This window comes from Pelophylax lessonae, assembly GCF_965119305.1.
Source record: "Pelophylax lessonae genome assembly, chromosome: 3".
NCBI lineage: Eukaryota > Metazoa > Chordata > Amphibia > Anura > Ranidae > Pelophylax > Pelophylax lessonae.
In genome coordinates, this window is record NC_138770.1 from 335,652,552 (window position 1) to 335,676,789 (window position 24,238).

General features: G+C 45.3%; 1 protein-coding gene across 1 annotated transcript in view; it reads left to right on the forward strand.

Annotated features, from left to right (window-relative positions):
* Positions 1-24,238, forward strand: part of PRIM2 (DNA primase subunit 2) — a 304,354-nt gene that overhangs the window by 258,582 nt on the left and 21,534 nt on the right. Inside the window, exon 11 of the mRNA XM_082251382.1 lies at positions 8,249-8,331. Within this exon, the coding sequence (XP_082107508.1) occupies positions 8,249-8,331 (83 nt within the window). The remainder of the gene's footprint in view (positions 1-8,248; positions 8,332-24,238) is intronic.

Genomic DNA, 24,238 nt, shown 5'->3' on the forward strand with positions numbered 1-24,238 from the left:
TACACTCTGGCTGGTTCTGCAATGAGGCCGGTATTCACCATTGCCCTAGTGTCACAAACTCTGACCAAGCTTTTACGCCGTGACCTGGAGGGGGAACAGCTCCACCCTGCCTTCGCTGAGCTGGCGAACCAGCTGGCTCTGGGGCTGCAGTTTATCTGTGATGCCTCTTTAGATGCGGCTCCCTTAGTCGCTATTCTCTGTTTCGGCAGTGGTCCTCCGGCGTGTCTTATGGCTCAAACGCTGGTCTGTGGACCAGACTTCTAAAAAGGACTTGACTGAGCTCTCCTTTAAAGGAGATTGCCTGTTTGTAGCCACCCTGGATGGCATCATTAATGGTCTCACTGTGGGAAAGAGCACCTTTCTCCTGCAGGCTACTAAGGCCAAGGAAACTCCTCGTAGATGTGGGCCCTCCTCAGCACATAAGTTTTTTTTTTTTTTTCCCCTTTTTGGTTGACTGACACAGGCACAAAACCTTTCAGGGCCTCCTCTGGGGGATCCAAATGAACCTGGTCTGGCAAGCCAAGAGCGGGCTTCTCCAGACCCGCGAACAAGGCTCCTTCAGCATGAAGGTGCACCCTTACATGTATCTGGGGGGACGTCTTGGCTAATTTCCAGACCTGTGGACTTCCCTGGTACAAGACAAGTGCGTCCACAAAGTCATTCGGTCCGGCTACAAGATCAAGTTTCACTCTTGTCCCCTGGCAAATAGGAGAAAGGGGTGCCCTGTGGGAGTTTAAGTGAGGTGGATGCAATAAATAAACATGAATGTATAAAAGCAGATTAAAAACGTACAGTAAATGTATAATACATGTTACAGCAATCATCAAAACACAGCACAATAGGCATAATGAAATAGCATCAATGTTGCAAATGAATATCGTATTATGAACTCATATCTTTAATTTGAACTCGACGCGTTTCGTGAGTCCGAAAGCTCACTCATCAGGAGTGTATATGAGAGTGTAAGCCTATTCATGAATAAAGCAATAAGCACAGTGTTAATATACGTAGAATTAGCCAGCAAGTGGGAGATTTCAACATATACATGTATAACCCAAGTGGGGAAATCGCACTCCCATGCGGCCAAAAGGCAATGGTGAATCAATGCTGCCACTAGGTGGAGGTGCCAAAGTCTGATCCGGGAGCTGACGGGACATGGACAAACGGCAACAAGGTGGGGAATCAGGCAAGGAGACAGATAATAAAGTACAAAATCCTAGTTGATGGCATAGCACAGGCTGGGAATATACAGATATGCATGTCAATATAAAAGTATATATGGGTATATGTATTGTATCGCATAGTGATATCAGAAAAAATATATGTGTAGAATCACATAGTGTATATAGATGTAATCCAGCCAGGGCAGAGAGTATAAGGAGGAAAAAGAAGGGAGAAGCATGGAGTGCCCCCAGAGAGTGCTAGGCTGTGAGGAGCCTGTGAAAGAAGGAAGGGATGAGAAAAATATAGAAAGAGTGTGATATCACTTAGTTTCCAAAGTGCACTAACTTAGCCTGTGTGACTAAGTGTGCAAAATGAGTGCTGTATCACCAAAGTGATACCAGTGCAATGTAAACATAAGAAAATATATAAAAATAGTAAAATATTGCCATCAAGAACAGTGTAGAAGCCAAGGAAAGAAGACCAAGAAATATTAATTGCAACAAATGAGTGATGATTAAATCAAAATGTAGATAATAAGGGAGCCAAAAGTGTGCTGAAAAGTTAGAGGATCCTAGAGTGAAAGAAGTGAAGGGACAATGCAAGTCCCTCTGAGGTTGTATTACCATGGTGAAGAGATGGGGGGGAAGAAAGGAACATAGTGTGTATCATGTATCAGGTGTATGCACAGATGTTATCCTTAACCCGAATGCCCCCAAACATAAGCAAGTAAGTCCAGTCCCAGAACGCCATGTATGTGGTATGGGGGATAGGTATGTGCCAAACGGCACATGTCCTTCCGGTGCAAATGGCCAGCGCTTGCTGGCAACCACAGCCACAGATTGGAAATCACTGCCAATACGTGCGGACACCGAGAGCGGCGTTCACACGTGGTAGGCGGGAGACATGGCGCCGATATACAGGTGGCCCCGCCCTAGAGGAGGTAGCCGGCATTCTAAGGTGGGCAGAACGGTTCATTCCAGCCCTCTCGGCTGTACAGATTCCCTGGGTGGAAAACTGGCAGGCGGATTATCTCAGTCGGCAGGCGTTGGACCAAGGAGAGTGGTTCCTTCAACCGATGGTGTTTCATCAGTTTTGTCACCGGTGGGGCATCTCTGAGGTGGATCTGTTGGTGTCTCGGCACAACAGAAAGGTGCAGTGGTTAGTGGCTCGGTCACGGGATCCTCTGGCAGATGCCACGGACGTGCTGGTGGCCCCAAGGGCTCAGTATCATCCGATTTATGTTTTCCCTCCTCTCAAGCTCCTGCAAAGACTTCTACACAGGATCGAGGCAGAAGGGATTCGGACATCTTAGTGGCTCCGGACTGGCCTCACCGTGCTTGGTAGGCTGATCTGGTGTGGCTGGTCACCGACATTCCTTGGAAGCTTCCTCTCAGGGAGGATCTGCTGACCCCAGTTACCAATCTTCCATCATGCTTTACTGTCGCTGGCTTTGATGGCTTGGCTGTTGAACGCCAGGTGCTGATGTCGGTGATTCCAACGCTGTTAAATGTTAGGAAATTACCTCTAGGAAGATCTACCATCGTACGTGGAAGATGTTCATTGCAAGGTCTAAGTCTCTTGAGGTTCATCCTTACTCCTTGGTGGCTTGAATTTTGACCTTCCTTCAATGGGGGGTTGAACAGAAATTGGCCTTAAGTACCATCAATGGCCAGGTGTCGGCTTTGGCGGTCGTCTTTCAACTAATACAACAAACCTACTCTATTGATAAGAGCTCAACCCTTATATATGTGCTCCTAAAGTAATTGGCACAGACAAAATTTCATTTCATGAATGTATATAAAATATATATATAAGACTAAGTGCGATTGAGACAAAGCCACATGTGTAAGCTATAAACTTTTAATTGCACACAGATAAAATGGCACAAAAAAACACCCACATACTGGACATGATAAAATCAAGATGCCTGCCAATGGCTAAACCCTGCAAATACAAAATCTATGATTAGTGGCATATACAGTGACCAAGTAGAGAAAAAAAAGTAGTATGCATCGAGAAAGAATGATATAAGCCCATGAAATGATCATGTTCCAAAATAAGAGTCCAAATTGAGTTTTGAGTTTATAGAATGCTCCCATGGATGGGGGGAAAAATGCGGTGGTATAATGATGATGTGTCAATAAAGTGAATAGCATGGAATGGAATGAATTTAGTAGCAGCAATGTAAACCCTGTGGTCCAGAGGAGACACTCAAAAAACAGGTAAATATATCCATGAATGTAATGGCCCAAGGTAATCATCTTCTCCCTCACACAGAGTTATCCACAATGTATACACTTGTGCTTTCCTTTTATATTGCAATCATAAGCCATGATAAATGTGAAAAAGGTTAGCGTGAACGTACAATCCCTCTGGTCTAGAGGAGACAGTATATCTCAAATGTATCTACTGATCAGAAGACTGGCTTGTATCTTCATCTCCCTCATACAGATGAGCGCTCTATATATGCAGTCCCACACAGTTTATGTGAACATGCTGCTAATTATTTGCATATGGTCTCTGTAATGATTTATAGAATACATTTGTTGATCACAGTTCTTACCCCAGAGACCGAATGTCATGTGTTTCTTGGTGGTAAGCCAATGTGGTAAATCACCTTAAATGGTATAGGCCATCACTGAAGTGGGAAAAATAAAGTCCTTGAAGTGTTACTGTTCTCAACAATAAAAGATCAAAAACCCATACACAGTGACAATGAATGATTGCACATATATTTTCTATTCTCTTAAAGTTACCTTATACACGTTAAACCTAGCCAGTGCCAAATACTTCCATGATACACCTCTAGTTACAAAAAATTCCAAACAAAGGGCATTCAGACAGGGAGACAGTGCAAAAAAAAAAAAAACTCAATAATAATGCTTTTCCACTTGTTTTCTTTTGTTCCTTACACAGGGAAGTAGTTCTTCCTACTACCCTTGGCCACACACTCCCTGTTTACCTTTCTTCAGGGTGTCCGACACTTGGTTTCTTCAGTGCGGTCTCCATTGCAGCCTTGGGACCTCATTTTGGTGATTTCGGTCCTCCAGAAGCCTCGCTTTGAGAGATTCCCTTGCTTACGCTGTCTCAGAAGGTGGCTTTTTGGTGGCTATCACCTCTGCTTGCAGGGTCTCAGAACTGGCGGCATTATCCTGTTGTTCACCTTACTGGTGATTCACAGAGATAAGGTGGTTCTTCGCCCCTGTCCGTCTTTCCTCCCAGAGAGGGTGTCTCTGATTTTCATTTGAATGAAGACATTGTGTTGCCTTCCCTGTGTCCCAGTCCAAAATGTCAGAAGGAAATTGCCTTGCATGCCTTGAATATGGTCCGGGCAATTAGGGTGTACCTGCCAGCTACGAAATATTTAAGGAAGTCAGACTTACTATTTGCGCTCATGGTTGGTCCTTGGAAAGGTTTGTCCGTTTCCTCTGCGACCATTTCAAGATGGATCAGACAGGCGGTTATTCAGGCTAATTTCATCAGGGGTCTGGTTTCTCCTTTCCCTGTCACGGCGCACTCTACTTGGACGCTCAGTGCCTCCTGGGTCTTCTGTCATCAGGAGTCAGTGATGCAGGTTTGCAAGACAACTACTTGGTTGTCGGTACACACTTTCAAAAAGTTCTATAAAGTGGATGTGTTGGCATCTGTGGATGCTTCTATTGGCTGCAAGGTTTTGCAGGCTGCTGTTTAGAGGACCTGATCCTCTTGAGGGTGTATTGTTTTTTTCAGGTGAGCTCCAGTTGTTTATAGTTGAGCTCCTGTTGCCTGGTTGGCTACTGTTTAGCCATGGGAATTTTTTTCTTGCTGTTCCCACTCCTCATGTTTAACACTGCTTTGGGACGTCCCAATGGTTAAGATCAGGAGCTGTGTCCGTCAATAAACAAAAGAAAAAATGGGATTTTTGATTTACTGTAAAATCCATTTCTCTGATTATTGTCGGACACAGCACCCACCCCTCTGTGGAGTTGTAATTCTTCTGACACTGCTTGTAACAAAACTGAGTACCTATAGCAGGGAGAGGGAGTATACCCCCAGGGACTGCCCATAGGTGTAGCCAGATTCTTTTTCTGCCTAGTGTCCTACTCCTGTAGGGGGGCAATATAACCCAATGGTTAAGAAGATCAGGAGCTGTGTCCGTAAATTAATATCAGAGAAATGGATTTTACGGTAAGTCAAAAATCACATTTTTTTATGCAATATTTTTTTTCAAATGCCCTGTGTTAAGGTGGAACTAAACTCTCTCTGTCAACATGAACAATGCTTTATTACCAATGCTGCTAACATTTGTAAATAAATAGGAAGGTATATTGCTCTATATTTACTTGTTTTAAACTTTGTTTTTTTTTTTTTGTTTTTTTTACATTTCTTTAGTTGCTTTCAGGTTTTTGGCCTAGGCTAAAATGATGTCATAAATCCATTATTCTTCATGATCCTTTTTTTTTTCTTTTATGTGAAGGAAGGGAGGAGAGGCTTTCTCAGCCAAGCACACACTCCTGCCTGCATGCCTAAGCTAAGGGCAGATAGACTCCTGGAAGATGACTGTGACTAGAAATCCTAGGGGGTAGATGTTTTTTAACAAAATAAAGCATGGAGACAAGGATGGGTGGGTGCAATGAATAAAAAACCCTTCTGGGTTTGTGGTGCTCAGATACAGTTTAGTTCCGCTTTAACTTTTTTATTCTGTTCTATGATGCAGCACTGAAGTTGCACAGCCTTTTTCATATTTTAACCACAGGTGTCAAAGAGTGACAAAATTGACCTCAAGTGTCAGTATGTGGTTCCCAATGAATTATAGGTAATTTCCTAGCCCTGTGGTCTAATAAGTAACTTCCTGACATGCTTATTTAGACCCACAGGGCATACATACCTTTAACCACTTCCATACCGCGTCATTGAAAAATGACAGTGGGAGGAAGTGCTCCTCGATCCGGGCCGATGTCGTATGATGGCAGCCCGCTCTCGGGCGTGCAGCGATCAGGGATGAGGCTCGTCCCTCGAACTGAGCCCATCCCCGATCATGGTAAACAGCCAATGAAATTGGCTGTTTACCACGTGATCGGCTGTGTCAATCACAGCCGATCACATGAGCGGCTCCAGCGCGAGCCGCTTGTTCTCTCCTCAATGCGCGCCCTTCGGACAGAGCCCATCCCCGATCTAGGTAAAGAGCCCATGAAATTGACTTTTTACCACGTGACCGGCTGTCAATCACAGCCGGTCACAGAATGTCAACAGAGAACACGGTAACTAGCTGTCACCGTGTTCTCCTCCTCACACACTGATACTGTGTGAGGAGGAGATTGTGGTAACAGCTAGTTACCGATTACAGTGCACCCCAAAACACACTGATTGCCCCCCCCCCCCCCCAATAAAGAGGACCTGTCACTAGCCCATCAAAGTACCTGTCACCAGCCCATCATATACTCTGAAGACAGGTACTTGGGTACTCTGATGGGCTGGTGACAGGTACTTGGGTACTCTGATGACTCGGGTACCTGTCATCGGAGTACCCGGGTACCTGTCATCGGAGTACCCGGGTACCGATCATCGGAGTACCCGGGTACCTGTCATCGGAGTACCCGGGTACCTGTCATCGGAGTACCCGGGTACCTGTCATCGGAGTACCCGGGTACCTGTCATCGGAGTACCCGGGTACCTGTCATCGGAGTACCCGGGTACCTGTCATCGGAGTACCCGGGTACCTGTCATCGGAGTACCCGGGTACCTGTCATCGGAGTACCCGGGTACCTGTCATCGGAGTACCCGGGTACCTGTCATCGGAGTACCCTTGGTACCTGTCATCGGAGTACCCTTGGTACCTGTCATCGGAGTACCCTTGGTACCTGTCATCGGAGTACCCTTGGTACCTGTCATCATAGTACCCTTGGTACCTGTCATCATAGTACCCTTGGTACCTGTCATCATAGTACCCTTGGTACCTGTCATCAGAGTACCCGAGTACCTATCTGCACCTCATCAGATTACCCGATCACCTTCTAAAAATGCTAGTTGCCTGGCTATATCTGACCTAAAGGAGATGTATAGCCAAAGCTCATTTGGCTGTACATCTTCTATGGATCACAGGAGTGCAGTTCGTTCATCAGACCTGTGGCCCGTTTTCAGCAGAGATCAGGCTGAATCCGCTCTCTGCTGATTTCACAGAAGTCAGTCCAGGCATTCATCGCGACCACGGAATCGGGATCCCCCTGGTGCCTGTACCTACACCCGGCTCAGCCTCTTAGCGAGCCGCTGAGAGTATGAGCCGGCTGCTCCCAACCCCTCCACAGCCCAGCGCTTGGGGAGCTGTTTTTAGTGCAGAGGCTGCAGGGTTCAGATGCTGCATTGGATCAATGCTACTTTCAACTAGGTAAGTATAAAAGTGGGAAAAAAAGAATCCCATACATCTCTTTTAAGTATTTTTGAGTCACTGACAAAGAACAGGTATGGTGTAAATTAGTGATGGAACTCCTCTATACCTTTTACTGGTCAACAAGTCCTAAGCTTCAGTGACATCCATTCTCAATAGGAGAGTTTAATATTGGCAGTCTTTTTTTTCCTCATGAGGGTGACCCTTTATGTTGGCACAGTTTTCAGAAAATAGTCATTTCTTTCAAATATTATTTTGTTTAGAGCTGAAATATATAGAAGAATTAGAGTAGACATACATCCCAGTTTGGTGTTGTGTAAATGGTAATGAAGATAAAATGCTCAGTCCAGCAGCACCAACATTATCTGTTTTTTTTTTTTCTTTTTTTCTGTGCTAACTAAATAGAACTCTACTGGTCGCATGTCTTTGTTCTTAATTGAGTAATTTCCTTCACAGGAAGCAAATGCTGTCTTGTTTCTTTTATAATGTTCCCTGGAAAATTTTAATCTGCAATGCTCTAATAACTGTAGAAGACTTATTTGGGGAAGAAAAAAATACAGCAGTCTCTCTCCTGTATGAAAAATGAACTTCCCCTTTATCTTCATTAGACTTGTATGCAATTAGAAGTAATTTAGTCACTTAGTAACTAGTAAGTATCAGTGTTTTTTTTTCTCTGCATATGTTAAGCAAACCCCCTTTTTTTCCTTTACTTTCTCAAAGGTTGTCCTTTTAGGCACAGTGACCCTGAGTTGCTGAAGCAGAAGTTGCAGTCTTTCAAAGTTCCTTCTACAGGGATAAATCAAGTAAGTACACATCTTTTTTTTGTTACACAAAACACTGCACACCCTGTTAAAAAAAAAAAAAAAAAGAATCTCTGTACCCTACTATGTAACATATATTCAGTGCACGTTATGATTTTCAAGCACAGTGTTATTCTGTGCCTTAAGATTAAAAGCTTTCTGTTTGTAGCAGCAGCCCCAGCACCCACTAATACCTATAGTGAAAATAGTTTGGTGCGCTACAATGTGGTGTGTTTAAATAAACAATTAGGCCCCGCTCACATAGCAGCGACGCTACTTCCCGGGGCGACTTCCGAGGTCGCGGCGCGCTGCTTGAAGTCTATGACGGTCGCTCCGGGTCGCCCCAAAGAAGCTCTGGACCCTTTTTCTAAGTCGGAGCGACTTGTGTCGCTCCTATTAGAACGGGTCCGCAGCTTCCCTATGGAAGGCGACCCACGGCGACCTGTGAGGCGACCAGGTCGCCTCACAGGTCGCCCCAGTGTGAGCGGGGACTTAACTGATAATGAACATTTACATATAAACAAAGTAATGGATGAAAAGTCCACAAAGTGTTAAACAAGTGCTGAACAAAAAGAACAGATAATTAATGTCCAAACAAGTGCTGAACAAAAGAGTATTAGTGTCCAAAACAGGCATGAACGGCATTTTAAATCATTCCTTTCTCCCTGTACTTGCAGTGATGGAAGGGTTTATCCTGACATTTGCACTTGGTTTAGCATTCATTGCAATTCTCTATACTTGTTCAGGGTCAATGAATTCAAGTACTGTAGCCAGAGCTCCAACTTGATGGCATTTTTCTGAAGAAGACTTCAGCGACAGCAGGCATGTATTCCACTCATGACATGTTCCTTTAAGTAATAAAAATGGTGTAGATAGAATAACCCAGCTATATTTGTCTGATCTGGTTGAATGCCCTTATTCCTCGCCCCCTGGCTGCCAGCTCCTCCACTCCTGCTCAAGAACTAGAGTGTAGATGTGCACTTAACGTCCTGACGTTCAATGTGGGTCCACTAGACCTGCATTATAAGTGCTGATGTCAGCGGGGAGGGGGGGGGGGTAGCCACACGACCGGTGAAGAGGAGCACCTTCAGATTAGGACCCTCGGAGGCGCGGGTCTCTTTTTGGCACCCATAGGCCCTCCAAAGCGGCGAGGGTTTTCTCATTTTCCGCTTACTTTGACAACATTGTCACAAAACTGTGGGGTTGTCCAAAATGTTATCTTGCTGAAATGCTGGTCTGCGGACCAGACTTCTAAGAAGGCCTTATCTGATCTCCCCCTTGTAGGGGATCGCCTGTTTGGAGCTTCCTTGGATGTCATCATTAAGGGTCTCACAGGGTGGAAGAGTACTCCTTTTTTTGCAGGCTACCAAGGGCAAGGAGCCCCGTCGTAGACGTGAGCCATTCTTCTCAGCTCATAAGAGGCTTTTTTGTCCCTCAGGGTCTCAAGACAAGGGATTAAAGTCCCTCAGGGCCTCCACCAGAGGTTCCAAGAGGACCTGGTCTGGCAAGCCACGAGCAGGCTCTTCCAGACCTGCAGATAAGTCTTCCTCTGCATGAAGGGGCGCCCTCATCCGTATCTGGGGTGGGGGGAGTCTTTGCTGGTTTCCGTATCTGTGGACCTCCCTGGTTCAGGACAAGTGGGTCCACAAAGTCATTCAGTCCTATTACAAGATCGAGTTTCGGTCTTATCCCCCGGAAAGCTTCTTCCCTTCCAACCTGCACTTGTCCCCAGATTGCTTACAGGGTCTCTTTGGGGCAGTGCAAGACTTGCTACTTCAAGGGGTGATTGTTCCAGTTCTGACTTCGGAAAGGCTTTCAGGGGTTTTACTCAAACCTCTTTACAGTTCCCAGGAAGGAAGGCAAGGTACGTCCAATTCTGGAGCTCAAGGCGCTACACAGTCCATTTGCATGGTAGTGGCATCCCTACATCAGGGGAACTTTCTCGCTTATATCGACATCAAGGACCCCTACCTTCACATTCCAATATGTGCCGGTCATGGGTGAGGAGCATTATCAGTTTGTGGCATTACCCCTTGGTCTCGCCTCCGCTCCTCGGGTCTTCACAAAAGTGTTGGCCCCGGTGCTAGCATTTTTGCGTCAAAGGGGGAATGCGGTACTGGGGTACCTGGACGATCATCTTCTGCCAGTGGAGCCTCCGACTGCTCTGATGGAAAGCTTGGAGATTACTCTGCGAACTCTGAGGGAGTTTGGTTGGATTCTGAACCTTCAGAAGTCTGCTCTGGTTCCGTCCACAAATCTGGACTATCTGGGTCCAAGTCTGGACTTGGCCTCAGCCAGAATGTTTCTTCGTCTGGAGAAACTCCAGACATTGCAGGAGGCAATTCAGCTTTTGTTTTCCAGCAGATGGTCATCCCTCCTGGCTTGCATGCGGGTGCTGGGCCTTATGGTGTTTACCTTCGAGGCAGTTCCGTTTGCACAGTTCCACACGAGATCTCTCGAAAAAGAGATTCTGGCTAAATGGGACAAGAATCCACGGTCTCTAGGTGGCTTTGTTCTCCGACACTTCAACAGGGAAAATCCTTTCTCCCCCTGTCCTGGACAGTTATCACCAAAGAGGACAGCCTGTCAGGGAGGGTAGGCGTGCTCGACACAGATTGTGCTCAGGGTGTCCAGACTGCCGATTAATATACTGGAACTCCGAGAGATCAGACTTTGTCTGGGTCATTGGACAATTCGTCTTCAGGGGTGTCCGGTACAAATTCAATTGGACAAGGCCACGGCCGTGGTCTATGTCAATCCCCAAGGGGGCACAAGAAGTGTCCTGGCAGCTCGGAAAGTAGCCAGCATTCTAAAGTGGGCAGACCAAATTGTTCCAGCCCTGTCTGCTGTACACTTTTCAAGGAAGGTACAGAGGTTTGTGGCACCATCTCTGGGTCCTCTGGCTGACGCCACAGACGCATTCCAGTGGCTCCAGACTGGCCTTGTAGGTTTCGGTGCGCGATCTGATACGGCTGGTCACCGATGCTCCTTGGAGACTACCTCTCAGGGAAGGTCTGCTGTCCCAAGGGCCAATCTTTCTTCCCTCTTTACAGTTGCTGACTTAAAGTACTTGGAAGACGTCCATTGCGTGGTGTGAGTCTCTTGGGGTTCCCCCTTTTCCTCCAATGAGGGGTTGAGCAGCGCCTGGCCTTGGGTACCATTAGGGCCAGGTTTCAGTTTTGGCGGTTTCTTTCAACGTCCATTGGCCACACATTCCTTGGTTTAAATACACCTATAGAGGTGCACAGAGCCGCGCTCATCTAAAGTGCACTAAGTGTAGTGTTTTAATATAGTGAACCATTAAAGGGTAATAGTATAAATATTAACAATAAATCACTAATAACAATTGATATGAATATAAATATAAAGTGCATTAACAGTGGTGAATATAAAGTGCAACAACAATAAGTGAAATAAATCACATATAAAGTCCCATGCACAGTCAAATAAATATAAAGTGCAGCAGCAATAAGTGAAAAAATTGCCTATAGAGTCCCATGCACCAACATACTTCAGTGCAGTCTCCAAAGGATTCTTCCACACACAACCAGATCTTCAATCCCTTCACCATATCCAATGTGTGAAAAGGCTTACCAGAAATCACCGACCCCTTAGTTATAGGGGGTCAGTGTAAGCAGAATGATATTCATCAAAAGCCAATATTCCAGAGTAGATTAGAGCCCTCCTGGAGGATCCACCTTGTGATCGCCAGTATAATATATAACTTCAGAATCCTTAGCCAGCCCCATGTTCCTCAGCAATGTAAAGTAAAGGAATGGCCAATATAGTGAAGTACGTACAGGCAATATTTATTGAAATAAGGTAGATACACTTACATTTAGCAGGAAACAAACAGGCATTGCTTCCTGTTATACGAGTCTAAACCTAAACATGTATTTGCGAAAAAGGACTATGAAAAGGGTATTGAGGAACTAGAAAAAAGAAAAATTATTATTATAAAGGCGGCGGTGTCGTAATTTTAAATAAATGTGACTATCTGAAGGAATTGGATAGGTTGGTTGGTGATGTGGTAACATACAAAAAAATGAAAAATAATCCCACCGCCAAATTAAAAAACGCTTTGGAAAAACTGGTAAAAATGGCTAAAAACAAAGGTATTTTAACAAAGAAGGAGGCAAAGTATCTAGTACCTGAGGCACCAAGGTTACCCACTATATATCAGCTTCCCAAAATAAATAAGCATAAGACCAATCCTCCAGGGAGGCCAATTATTTGTGGGATAGGGTCCATATTCTCCAGAATTGGGGAATATGTGGATCACTTCCTACAGCCTCTGGTGCCCACATACCCCTCACATTTGAGGGACACAAAGCATCTAATTAACATTTTGGAAAATCTCCAGGTTAACAGTGACACATTTATGGTCACTATAGATGTGGAGTCACTTTATACGAGTCTAAAGCAACAAGATGTGCTTTCCACTACCATGGCTGCCCTTGATCGAAAAACTAGTATGAGGAATGACCAGAAGAAGTTTATACACGATTCATTGAATTTGGCAATGAGCAATAATTTCTTCTGGCATCAAGGTTCCTGTTATAATCAGATCAAAGGGGTAACCATGGGTGCTAAGTATGCACCAAGTGTGGCCAACATTCTGTTGGGAGAGTGGGGAGACAAAGTCATCTTTTCCAGACCAGATCCCTCCCTGAGGTTATGCAGGAGGTATATTTATGACCTCCTGGTCCTCTGGGATGGATCTGAGGACTTTTTGCGGAGTTTTATAGAAGGACTCAACAATAATGAATTTGGTTTGACTTTTACAGCCTCTTGGTGCAAAGAGGAAGTACACTTTTTAGACCTAACATTGGAGAAATATGGTAACATCATCAACACCAAAACCTATTTTAAAGATACCGATAAAAACAGTTACATCCCCGTCACAAGCTGCCACCACCCACAATGGTTGGGAGCAATCCCGAAAGGGCAGTTTGAGGATCCGACGTAACTGTAAAAAGGATGAGGATTACATAACCCAGTCGGATATACTCATCAAGAGGTTTACGGAAAAAGGTTACAATAGAAGTGGTATACAAAAAGTGAGATATAAAGTCAAAAAAATTCCAAGAAAAGATCTATTGAAGGATAAACCAAAGCAGGCCAACAATAAAGGAGAACTAGCCATACTTACCAGTTTGAACAGAAATTATAAACAAGTGGAGGCCATTATACGCAAACATTGGCCCATTCTCCAAAAGGATAGAATTTTAAAAGATTTACTATCTAGCAAACCCCAGTTTTTATATCGGAAGGTTCCTAATCTGAGGCATAGTCTAGCCCCGAATGTTGCTGACCCTCCCAAAAGATTATTAACATTTTTAAATAGAAAAGGCTTTTATCCAAGTAAAAAATGTAAAGTATGTACAACCACTAGGAATTTTAAGAAATTATCCCAATTTTAATCTCATACCACCGGGCGGGTATATGATATAAAAAAGTTCATATCTTGTTACTCTACACATGTAACGTATCTGCTAGCCTGCCCGTGCGGTCTCCAGTACGTTGGAAGGACTACCCGTCAATTAAAAACGAGAGTCAACGAGCACCTTAACAATATTTTAAAGGGATTTCCCAAGCACAGACAGCCTTTCGAGGCATTTTGATACACACCATAATCGCAATCCACGACTTTTAACTGTCTGTGCTATAGATAAAATAGAACCCCATTGGAGGGGGGGAAATTTAACCCAACGTATTTCAATTAATGAAACGGAGTGGATATATCGGTTGAATACTTTACAGCCTTACGGCCACAATATAGATATTGACCTTAATTGCTATATTTCTAATTATTGATTCTAAATTATTTATTATAATCAGCACACCATTAATATATATTGCTCAATTTTAAATATTAAATCTTAATAAATAATTTTAATATATTTATGCATACATGTGTCAGAAGTTACCCTAGACTTGTCAAATTCATATCAACAGACAATAGGGCATTCATTCACATCACGATTTATGATTTCAATATATTTATAGTTTTTAACAATTTTATTCACGTTTAATTATTCAACATGTACTTAGATTAATAATTAATAATAATTATACCCGCCTTTTAAAATATTCCCGCCTTGTATTGTGTATAATAGTAGTAATCTTTACCCCAGAGTTTTTAAACACCGTAAAAAAAAAAAAAAAATTAAACAGTAAATTATTTAATAATTTGTCTTTATTACTATACTTGTTAAGAATATTCATTATTACTTTCGGCTGTTTAATCTTTCTCTGATACCAATTGCCCATAAGCTTGCCAGCATTATAGTATGGTTATTTAACTATGACAAATGGTCAATCTAGCTGGTGGTCTATGTATTAGACCTTATTGAGACCATAGATTGTGCTATTACACCAATTTGAAAATGAGCACTTGTGCTGACAATTGTTCGTTCTCTTTCCCATTTGAGTAAGGGTGGAAGTGAACTTCTTAGCATTAGCATGCCCGACTCGAGCAAAACAGGATGTGAATCGTTGACCACTACTTCCGGTTGATTCAAGCAAAACAGGATGTGAATCGTTGACCTACTTCCGGTGGGCGTCTAAGATTACTGGCATGAGGCAATTGGCTGAAAGAGGGGATTGAATTGTATATTAAGATATCCATTAGTGCGATTGCGACCCTATGAAACTTGACAACGACGGCCTGTGTGTTATCGAAACCGGTCGGGACCCAGGAGTGCAATCACACTGCCATGTTATTTCTGGGACCGGATGAGACGGATTGAGATGTGAAAGCGCCACCCGATATCCCCAGCATTTGTTTGATCTAATGCCTTATTTCAATAAATATTGCCTGTACGTACTTCACTATATTGGCCATTCCTTTACTTTACATTGCTGAGGAACGTGAGGCTGGCTAAGGATTCTGAAGTTATATATTATACTGGCGATTGCAAGGTGGATCCTCCAGGAGGGCTCTAATCTACTCTGGAATATTGGCTTCTGATGAATATCATTCTGCTTACACTGACCCCCCTATAACTAAGGGGTCGGTGATTTCTGGTAAGCCTTTTCACACATTGGGTGTCCATGAGGTGAAGGGATTGAAGATCTGGTTGTGTGTGGAAGAATCCTTTGGAGACTGCACTGAAGTCTGTTGGTGCATGGGACTATGCGATTTTTTCACTTATTGCTGCTGCACTTTATATTTATTTTACTGTGCATGGGACTTTATATGTGATTTATTTCACTTATTGTTGTTGCACTTTATATTCACCACTGTTAATGCACTTTATATTTATATTCATATCAATTGTTATTAGTGATTTATTTTTAATATATATACTATTACCCGTTAATGGTTCACTATATTAAAATACTACACTTAGTGCACTTTAGATGAGCGCGGCTCTGTACAACTCTATACGATTCAGCTGCAGCTCCTTTATATGGTTCACGCCAGGGTGTCGGAGCTGGCTGCGTTGTCTTGTCGTTCAACTTACGTGGTTGTTCACATGGTTCACAGAGATAAGGTGGTTCTTCATCCCTGTCCGTCGTTCCTTCCAAAGGTCGTTTCATTCCATTAGGGGTCAGGTTACTCCTTTCCCAGTTTAGGCATACACTACTCGGGCGCTTAGTGCCTCCTGGGTCTTCCGATATCAGGCGTCAATGCTTCAGGTTTGCAAGGCGGCCACCTGGTTGTCAGTGCACACTTTCACAAAGTTTTATAAGGAGGATGTGTTGACATCTGCGGATGCTTCTTTTGGCTGCAAGGTTTTGCAGAAGGCTGTTTTGAGGACTTGGTCCTCTTTGAGGGTGTATTGTTTTTTTTTTTTTTTTTCAGATGAGCGCAAGTTGTTTATGGTTGAGCTCCATGCTACCTGGTTGACTACGGTTTAGCCTTGGGAATTTTTTCTTGCTGTTCCCACCCTTCATGTTTGACACTGCTTTGGGACATCCCAATGGTCAAGAAGATAAGGAGCTGTGTCCGTCAATGAACGAAAGAGAAAATGTTTTTTGTTTTTTTTTTCACTTATCGTAGAATCCATTTCTCTGATGTTCATTGACAGACACCCCTCTGTTGAGTTGGCTTTCTTCTGACACTGCTTGTAACAAAACTGACTGCCTATAGCTGAAAGTTGGAGTGTTGGAGAGTGGGACTGCCCCATAGGCGTAGTCAAGCTTTTTCCTGCCTAGTGTCCTACTCCTGTAGGGGGCAGTATAACCCAAAGGTCAAGAAGATAAGGAGCTGTGTCTGTCAATGAACGTCAGAGAAATGGATTTTCCCATTTTCTTACACTTTCTCTTTAATTTTTTTATTTTTTTTTTAACTATATAACTATATTGCTAACATTCCTTGTGATAGCTGAGACAGTGACAGGTCCACTTTATGGAGAGATGTGAGGGTCTGTTAGACCCCTGATTCCTCCTCTGCCCTCCAAAGCAGCCTGTTAAACCATGAAGAAGGGGCCTTTCCAAGCCATGTAAAGGTAATTGGGCAGCTGTAAAGCTGCTTGGATCACTTTTACATGATAGTCTATCATTGGCTGTAAAAATCGATACCAGGATACTTGCTGCAGAATTCTGCATGATTCTGGTATAACCATTTCTATACAAAGGCATACAGGTACATTCTAAGGACTAGAAGTGGTTGATACTAAAAAAAAAAAAAAATCTGAAATGAAATTGGCCAAAAACCACTAGAGTTTCCCTTTCAAGTGGTATTGCAGCTTACCAATCAGATGTACTGTCTTTCTGGACATGGCAAACACCTGTGATCCCCGCCACAGAAATACACTGATTCTTGGCTATGAATAATCGGCCACGTGAATGAGGCCCACAAAGTCTGTAAACATATTTAGATGTTTACAGTTGAAGGATAGGTTCACCTTTAGTAACATGTTACACCTGTATTGAGGGTGTGATATGTTACTATGCTTCCTCCCCCCTCTCAATCCTGTGTCAGTGGGCGGGGGTTCTTCTCCCTGCACCTGCTGTCACATTTTGAAATTTCACCCATACAGGGATCTGTGAATGAATAAACTACAAGTCCTGTCTGCCACTGTAGAGATTGACTTTTATCAATGAACTGTAAATGCGCTAATCAGCATGCTCGTTTTTCATTCACACTGTCTACCCGTACTGTCGGAACTGTCTACCCGCACAGAGGTACGGGCGGAGGGCTCTAGTCAATTTGTGCAGGAGCCAAACATTGAATCCGCGATCCACCTGCAGGCTCCTGTCAAAAAAATAATAAATGCACATTTTACTCCTGTCAAATGTGCATTTTTTATGTTTTTTATATATATATATATATATATATATATATATATATATATACCGTATTTTCCGGCGTATAAGACGACCCCTCTAATTTTCATCTACCGTTAATACTTATACTTAGGTTACCTTGGAGATATTATACTCGGCGTATAAGACGACCCCCCATTTTTGGGGGATTTTTTTGATGTTCAAAAGTAGTCTTATACGCCAGAAAATACAGTATATATATATATACACACACACATTTTTTTTTAGGAAAGGTGAGTTTAGCCTTTAATAGGCATTTTACTGTTTTAATAGTTGTCCCAAACTTGTATGCTTTTTTCTGCTGATTAAAAAGCCACTCTTGTTTATAAACTCTGTAATATAATGGAAAGACCAGAGCATATTTGAAGGGATTGCTACTTTTACAGCCAATCATCTTTTTTTGGCTCAGTATCTTCTAAATGCATTCAAGCACTTTGTTGATATTACCATAGTTTAGTAATTTGTGTGTGCTGCAGTTGTGAATTTCATACCAGTGGAGGGTAAGGCAAAGCTCTTCCTAAGGATTCATGTTTTTGCAGTCATTGGGGAGGAATTTATCTTCTGGCTTATGATGAAAGAATAGCATCATGTGAAAGAGGCACCAACTTTACATCTGATTAAAGTCTGGTGCAGTGTGCCGTAGGGAAGACCATCTGGGATTGGCATGTCTCCCCTTCAATGATCTGATATCAGCCTGGCAGCCACTAACATGATTAATAGCCTTCATCTCTAGCACATTATGAGCAAATTAAACTGCAAATTCGGTTTATGTGTGTTAGAAGATAGGCACAGTTTTGTTTGAAAAAGATTGTGAACTCTTTGAAGTTTTCTGAATTTCTGCATGATTTGTTCCTAAACTTTTGTCTGATCCTCTTTATTTAAGTAATATTAAAGAAATGCATATTTTATAAACAAACACAGCATTGTCTGCTGTAGCATTTTCTGATACAAACTAAAATTCATTGTTTCTCTTACGTCCTCCGACAGTCGCCGCCACTTCATAATCTTCACTAATGGGGTTATTGACCTTTGCTCCGCAGGAGTAGCTAGGCAACAAGATTTGTTAATATCAAAGCTTTTAGCATGTCACACCCCTAGGGGGTGGTCCCCTCAGTCAATACCTCCCTGCTTCCTGCATTCTCAACTCAGTTTCTAATGCCTAGCTTAGGAGTAGCTGGCTGATCCTGTGCTGGGGCTTTCTGTCTCAGCCTTCTATCCTCTTTTTGATTTTATTTTGAGTATTTTTCTCTTTCTTGTGCTTAGCTGTTCTTTTATTCAGCATTAGTTTAGTTTCTTCGGATGAAGATGATCATGCGGTGCTGGGTCTCGGTCTGGCCACCCTGGATCCCAGGGTTCAGGGCCAGGAGCTTCCCAGCCTGCCATCGAGCGTTCAGCTCAGGTTTCCCTGGCATATTGAACGACCCATCCCTGTTCGCTGCAGGGATGCTGCCTGTGAGGTGGCTACCTCACCGGACGCCATTTGCGGTTTCGCACCGCAGTTCCACTGCGTCCCGGCTGCGACACTCCCTGTCCTCAGTACAGCGGTTTGGTCGCTGGAGAAGGCTCCCCACGCCATCCGGACTGGTAAGTGAAATTCTATGTGGGGACCTGTCTGTTTTGGGTGTCAGTCTGTGACTGTGTGACCCTGCATGTCTGTGTAAGTGCTGAGCTCCCTGTCAGATTCCTGTGTGGAATAGCTGCCTTTCTGTGGGCTGCGGGGTGGGGGGAGGGGCTCTCCCGCTCTGCTATGTGAATGTATGCGGCAGACTGAGTTTTGACATGCTGTGCGGCGGCCGCTCCTGCAACCCGCCATGTTTTTTGCAGCAAATTATGGTGACCGGTCCTGTGTGGTGCGGCGCGGTGTTTTGGCGCCAAACGCCGCCATTTTAGCGGCGATCGCATGCAGCCACATGTCGGCGCCATTTTTTCTCATTGCCTGCATCCCTCAGCCGAGCGGCCATGTTTGTGTAGCCTCCATAGGCTTTATAGGGCGGTCAGTCATTGCATCACTTCCTTTTGCTCTGGAACAGCGATCGGTGGCAGCAGCACTGTGTGGTCTCTCCAGGTTTTTACCTTGCTTTTTCCTGTATTTCTTGCCCAGTGTCCTTATCCCTGTGGGGGTCGGTGCAACAGTAGTGTGCGGTGGGCTGCGCTCGCCGTGGTCTTAAAGGGGCAGTTCTCCTTTTTTTTTTTTTTCAATATTGCTGGGGCATGGATTCTCAGGATTGCAAGTTTCCTCCCACCCTGGTGGGGGGCCAAGGGGCTGCTGCATCCCCCGAGGGGGGTTGATCTGGCTGCTATTGTGGCAAATTTGGCTTCTCAGGTGCAGATGCTAATGGCTGATCGATCCGCAAAACGGCCCAGACTGTCTATTTCCTCTGATTCAGAGGGCGATGGGGCTGCTATGGCTGGAGTGCCCTTCTTAGGGTCTCGCTCATCTCTAGACCTTGGGGGGTCTGAGGGGGAGGCTGAGGTGGAAGGGGTTGATAATTCTCCCCCTGGCTCGCCTGAAGAGCTTGCACTCATGGATGAGTTGGTTGCTTCTATCAAGGAAACGCTGCATTTTCAGGATGAACCATGTCCTCCTGCTTTGATGTCCTCTTATGGGACGCAAAGAAAACGCAAAACAACGCAGGTTTTTCCTTGCTCTGCGGAATTTCAGCGCGCTGTTGATGAGCAATGGCGCAATTTAAAGAAGCCCTTTACTGTGCCTAGTAAGTTCAAGCTGCGTTATCCCTTTACATCCACCGCGGATGAGCGTTGGTGTGTGCCACCTCAGGTGGATCACGCGGTGGCGATTTTAAATAAATCTACTGCGATTCCTGCTGAGGATACCCCGGTGTTCCGGGACCCTACGGACAGGAGATTGGAGTCCCTTGCCCGTCATGCTTCTACGGTTGCTGGTTCTATGCTGAAGCCTATTTTTGCTTCCATTATGGCAGCCCAAGCTATTGCAGATTGGACGCAGGTGCTCAGGCGCACCCTGGTGGCTGACTCTGCCCCGCCGACATCATTGGCTATGGTGGATCAAATTCATCAGGGTGTCATGTATTTGTGCGATGCGGACTTGGATTTAGTCCCTTTGGCTGCACGCCTCTCAAGTGTGGCGGTATTGAACCGTCGCCTGATATGGCTGAAATGTTGGTCGGTTGACCAATCTTCTCGCAAGACTTTAGCTAATTTGCCCTACGCGGGATCTCGCCTTTTTGGCGAGTCCTTGGATACTCTGATAAAGGGAATTTCCGGGGGTAAGAGCACTCTCTTGCCCCAAACTCATAAGAATAAGTTTGTTCGCGGTAAGAAGAATACCTCGTTGAGGCCCTCTCAGGGGTCCTTTCGTGCCTTTCGTTCGCACTATATGGGCAAGCCCTTCAAGGGCCAAGGCTCCCAGAAGAAGCCGTGGGCAGGTAAGCAGAAGTCCGGGCCAGTCCGGGTCCGCTGCCCATGCCAATTCCGCCTGAAGGGGTGCCCGCATTCGGGACAGGTGGGTTCAGGGACTCGTTCGATCTGGATACAAGATCGAGTTTCTCTCTCGGCAGGCGAGCAGATTTTTTCCCTCAAATCTTCAGCTGTCTCCGGAGCGATTGCAGGATCTGCACCTGGCGGTGCGGGATCTGCGGGCCCTGGGAGTGGTGGTTCCGGTGCCTCATCGGGACAGATTTCGGGGGTTCTATTCCAATCTGTTCACTGTGCCCAGAAAGGAGGGCAAGGTGCGTCCGATTCTGGACTTGAAAGCTCTGAACCGCTTTGTGCGAGTTCGCAAGTTCCGCATGGAATCCCTGCGCTCAGTGGTGGCTGCCCTGAGTCCGGGGGAATTCATGGCCTCCATCGATCTGAAGGATGCGTATCTTCACATCCCCATTTTCGAAGGTCACCAGAGGTACCTTCGTTTTGCCATTGCGGAGGATCACTACCTTCCGATCAACATTCTGGAATTGCGAGCGATAAATCTCTGTCTTCTGCGATGGACGGACAGACTTCAGGGCGGTCCGGTTCGGGTTCAGACGGACAATGCCACAGCGGTGGCCTACATCAACCACCAAGGGGGCACCAGGAGTGCCCGAGCAGCTCGGGAAGTGGCCGCCATTCTGTCTTGGGCCGAGACACACGTCCCGGCGATATCTGCAGTTCACATTCCGGGGGTGGAGAACTGGCAGGCGGATTATCTGAGTCGCCAGACCCTGGACCAGGGGGAATGGTCCCTTCACCCGGATGTTTTCCAGATGTTGTGCGTGAAGTGGGGTTCCCCGGATGTGGACCTGTTCACGTCTCGTCTAAACCACAAGGTGGAAAGGTTCGTGGCAAGAACGCGCGATCCTCGAGCGGACGCCTCGGACGCGTTAGTGGCGCCCTGGCATCAGTATCGTCGGATGTATGCCTTTCCACCGATTCAACTGCTGTCCAGGCTCCTTCGCAGGTTGGCCTCGGAACCGCATGTGGTGATTCTGGTGGCGCCAGACTGGCCTCGCCGGTCTTGGTACGCAGACCTCGTGAATCTGGCGGTCGACGCTCCGTGGCGTCTGCCTCTTCGAGAAGATCTTCTGTCTCAAGGACCGATATTCCATCCTGCTTTACAGTCGCTGGCTTTAACGGCTTGGCTGTTGAAAGCCAGGTCCTGAAGGATAGGGGTCTCCCCCCTGAGGTCATTCCCACTTTGATCGAAGCTAGAAAAGCCTCTTCGGGAAAAATTTACTACCGTACTTGGAAAGCGTACTTTGCCTGGTGTGAGTCCAGGGGGTATTCCCCTCGCTCATATTCTGTGTCGAGAGTGTTGGCTTTCCTCCAAACTGGTGTGGACCAGCGTTTGGCGCTGGCCACAATTAAGGGTCAGGTTTCTGCGCTGGCCATCCTTTTTCAGCGCCCGGTGGCGTCTAATTCATTGATTCGCACCTTTGTTCAGGGGGTGCGTCACTTGGTCCCTCCTAGGAGGGAGCCTTTGCCTCCATGGGACTTAAACCTTGTTCTGTCCGTGTTGCAACATGCTCCCTTTGAAAAGATCAGTGAGATTTCGTTGTCTCTGTTGTCTAAGAAGGTTGCCTTTTTGGTGGCGATCACTTCGGCTCGCAGATTTCGGAGCTGGCTGCTTTGTCATGCAGCTCTCCCTATTTGGTGATTCACTTAGATAAGGTGGTCTTGCGACCTAACCCGTCTTTTCTTCCGAAGAGGATCTCGGAATTTCACCTCAATGAGGACATTGTCTTGCCTTCGCTTTGCGCGAAGCCTAAACATCCGAAGGAGGTGGCTTTGCATTCCTTTGATGTTGTTCGGGCGATCAGGGTTTACCTGGCATCGACTAAGTCTTTTCGCAAGTCGGATTCCCTATTTGTCCTTCCAGAGGGACCTCGGAAGGGCATGGCGGCGTCGGCTTCTACCATCGCCAAATGGATCAGACAGACTGTTGACCAGGCCTATGCTTTGAAGGGGAAGGTTCCTCCCTTCCCTGTGAAGGCGCACTCTACCAGATCTTTGAGTACGTCTTGGGCCTGTCATCATCAGGCTTCTGTGGCCCAGGTGTGTAAGGCGGCGACTTGGTCGTCCGTTCACACCTTCTCAAAAAGTGGATGTTCAGGCATCGGCAGATGCTTCCTTTGGCCGTAAAGTTCTTAGTGCTGCAGTGCCTTAGGGTCCCTTGTTTGGGTCCTTGGCTGTTGGGGTGTTTTTACCCCTAGGTTACTTGTTTTTCCTGAGTTGTTGCTCCTGTTGAGCACTTTTTTCCTGTTGCCCAGTTGGTTTTCTTACCTTGGTAAGGTTCCTTTTTTTCTGATGTGGGTACTGCGTTGCTTTAGGCGCGGCTGCGTTTTTCCCACCCCTCATGTCTACACTGCTCTGGGACGTCCCCATTAGTAAAGATTATGAAGTGGCGGCGATTGTCGGAGGACGTAAGAGAAAACGGAATTTTTGTAAAATCTTACCTGTAAAATTCCTTTCTCTGAGTCCTCCGACAGTTGCCGCCCCCGCCCCTCTTTTGGGGTTTGTTTATGTACTCTACTGCTATGCTACTGAAACTGAGTTGAGAATGCAGGAAGCAGGGAGGTATTGACTGAGGGGACCACCCCCTAGGGGTGTGACATGCTAAAAGCTTTGATATTAACAAATCTTGTTGCCTAGCTACTCCTGCGGAGCAAAGGTCAATAACCCCATTAGTGAAGATTATGAAGTGGCGGCGACTGTCGGAGGACTCAGAGAAAGGAATTTTACAGGTAAATTCCGTTTTTTTTGGTGACTGCCAGCATTTCTAGATCTTGGGTAGCAAAGAAGCCCCACAGATGCCTTCCCTTCACCTTGTTTGTTAGACCCATGGACACAGATGTGATCAAGTGTTTTAGTTGTGTGGCTTGCTTTTTTTTTTTTTTAATGGTCCTTCAAAGGTTTTTTAGAGCAGTGGTGAAATTACTTTAAATTATTAACAGCCTTTTGGACTAATTAAAACCCACCCCACCCCCCCCCCCACCCCCCCCCCTTCAGAAGAGAGTTTGTTCCCCCATTGATATTTGAAGATCCAACTTGGCAGGTTTGCAAAATGCACATCAGACAACTTGACCTAAGGAATCTTTGACCATACCTTTTACATACAGTGGTCTTTAAAACAAAAGGGCAGATTCAGGTAATCATATTGAGATTTATTAGCTGTAAA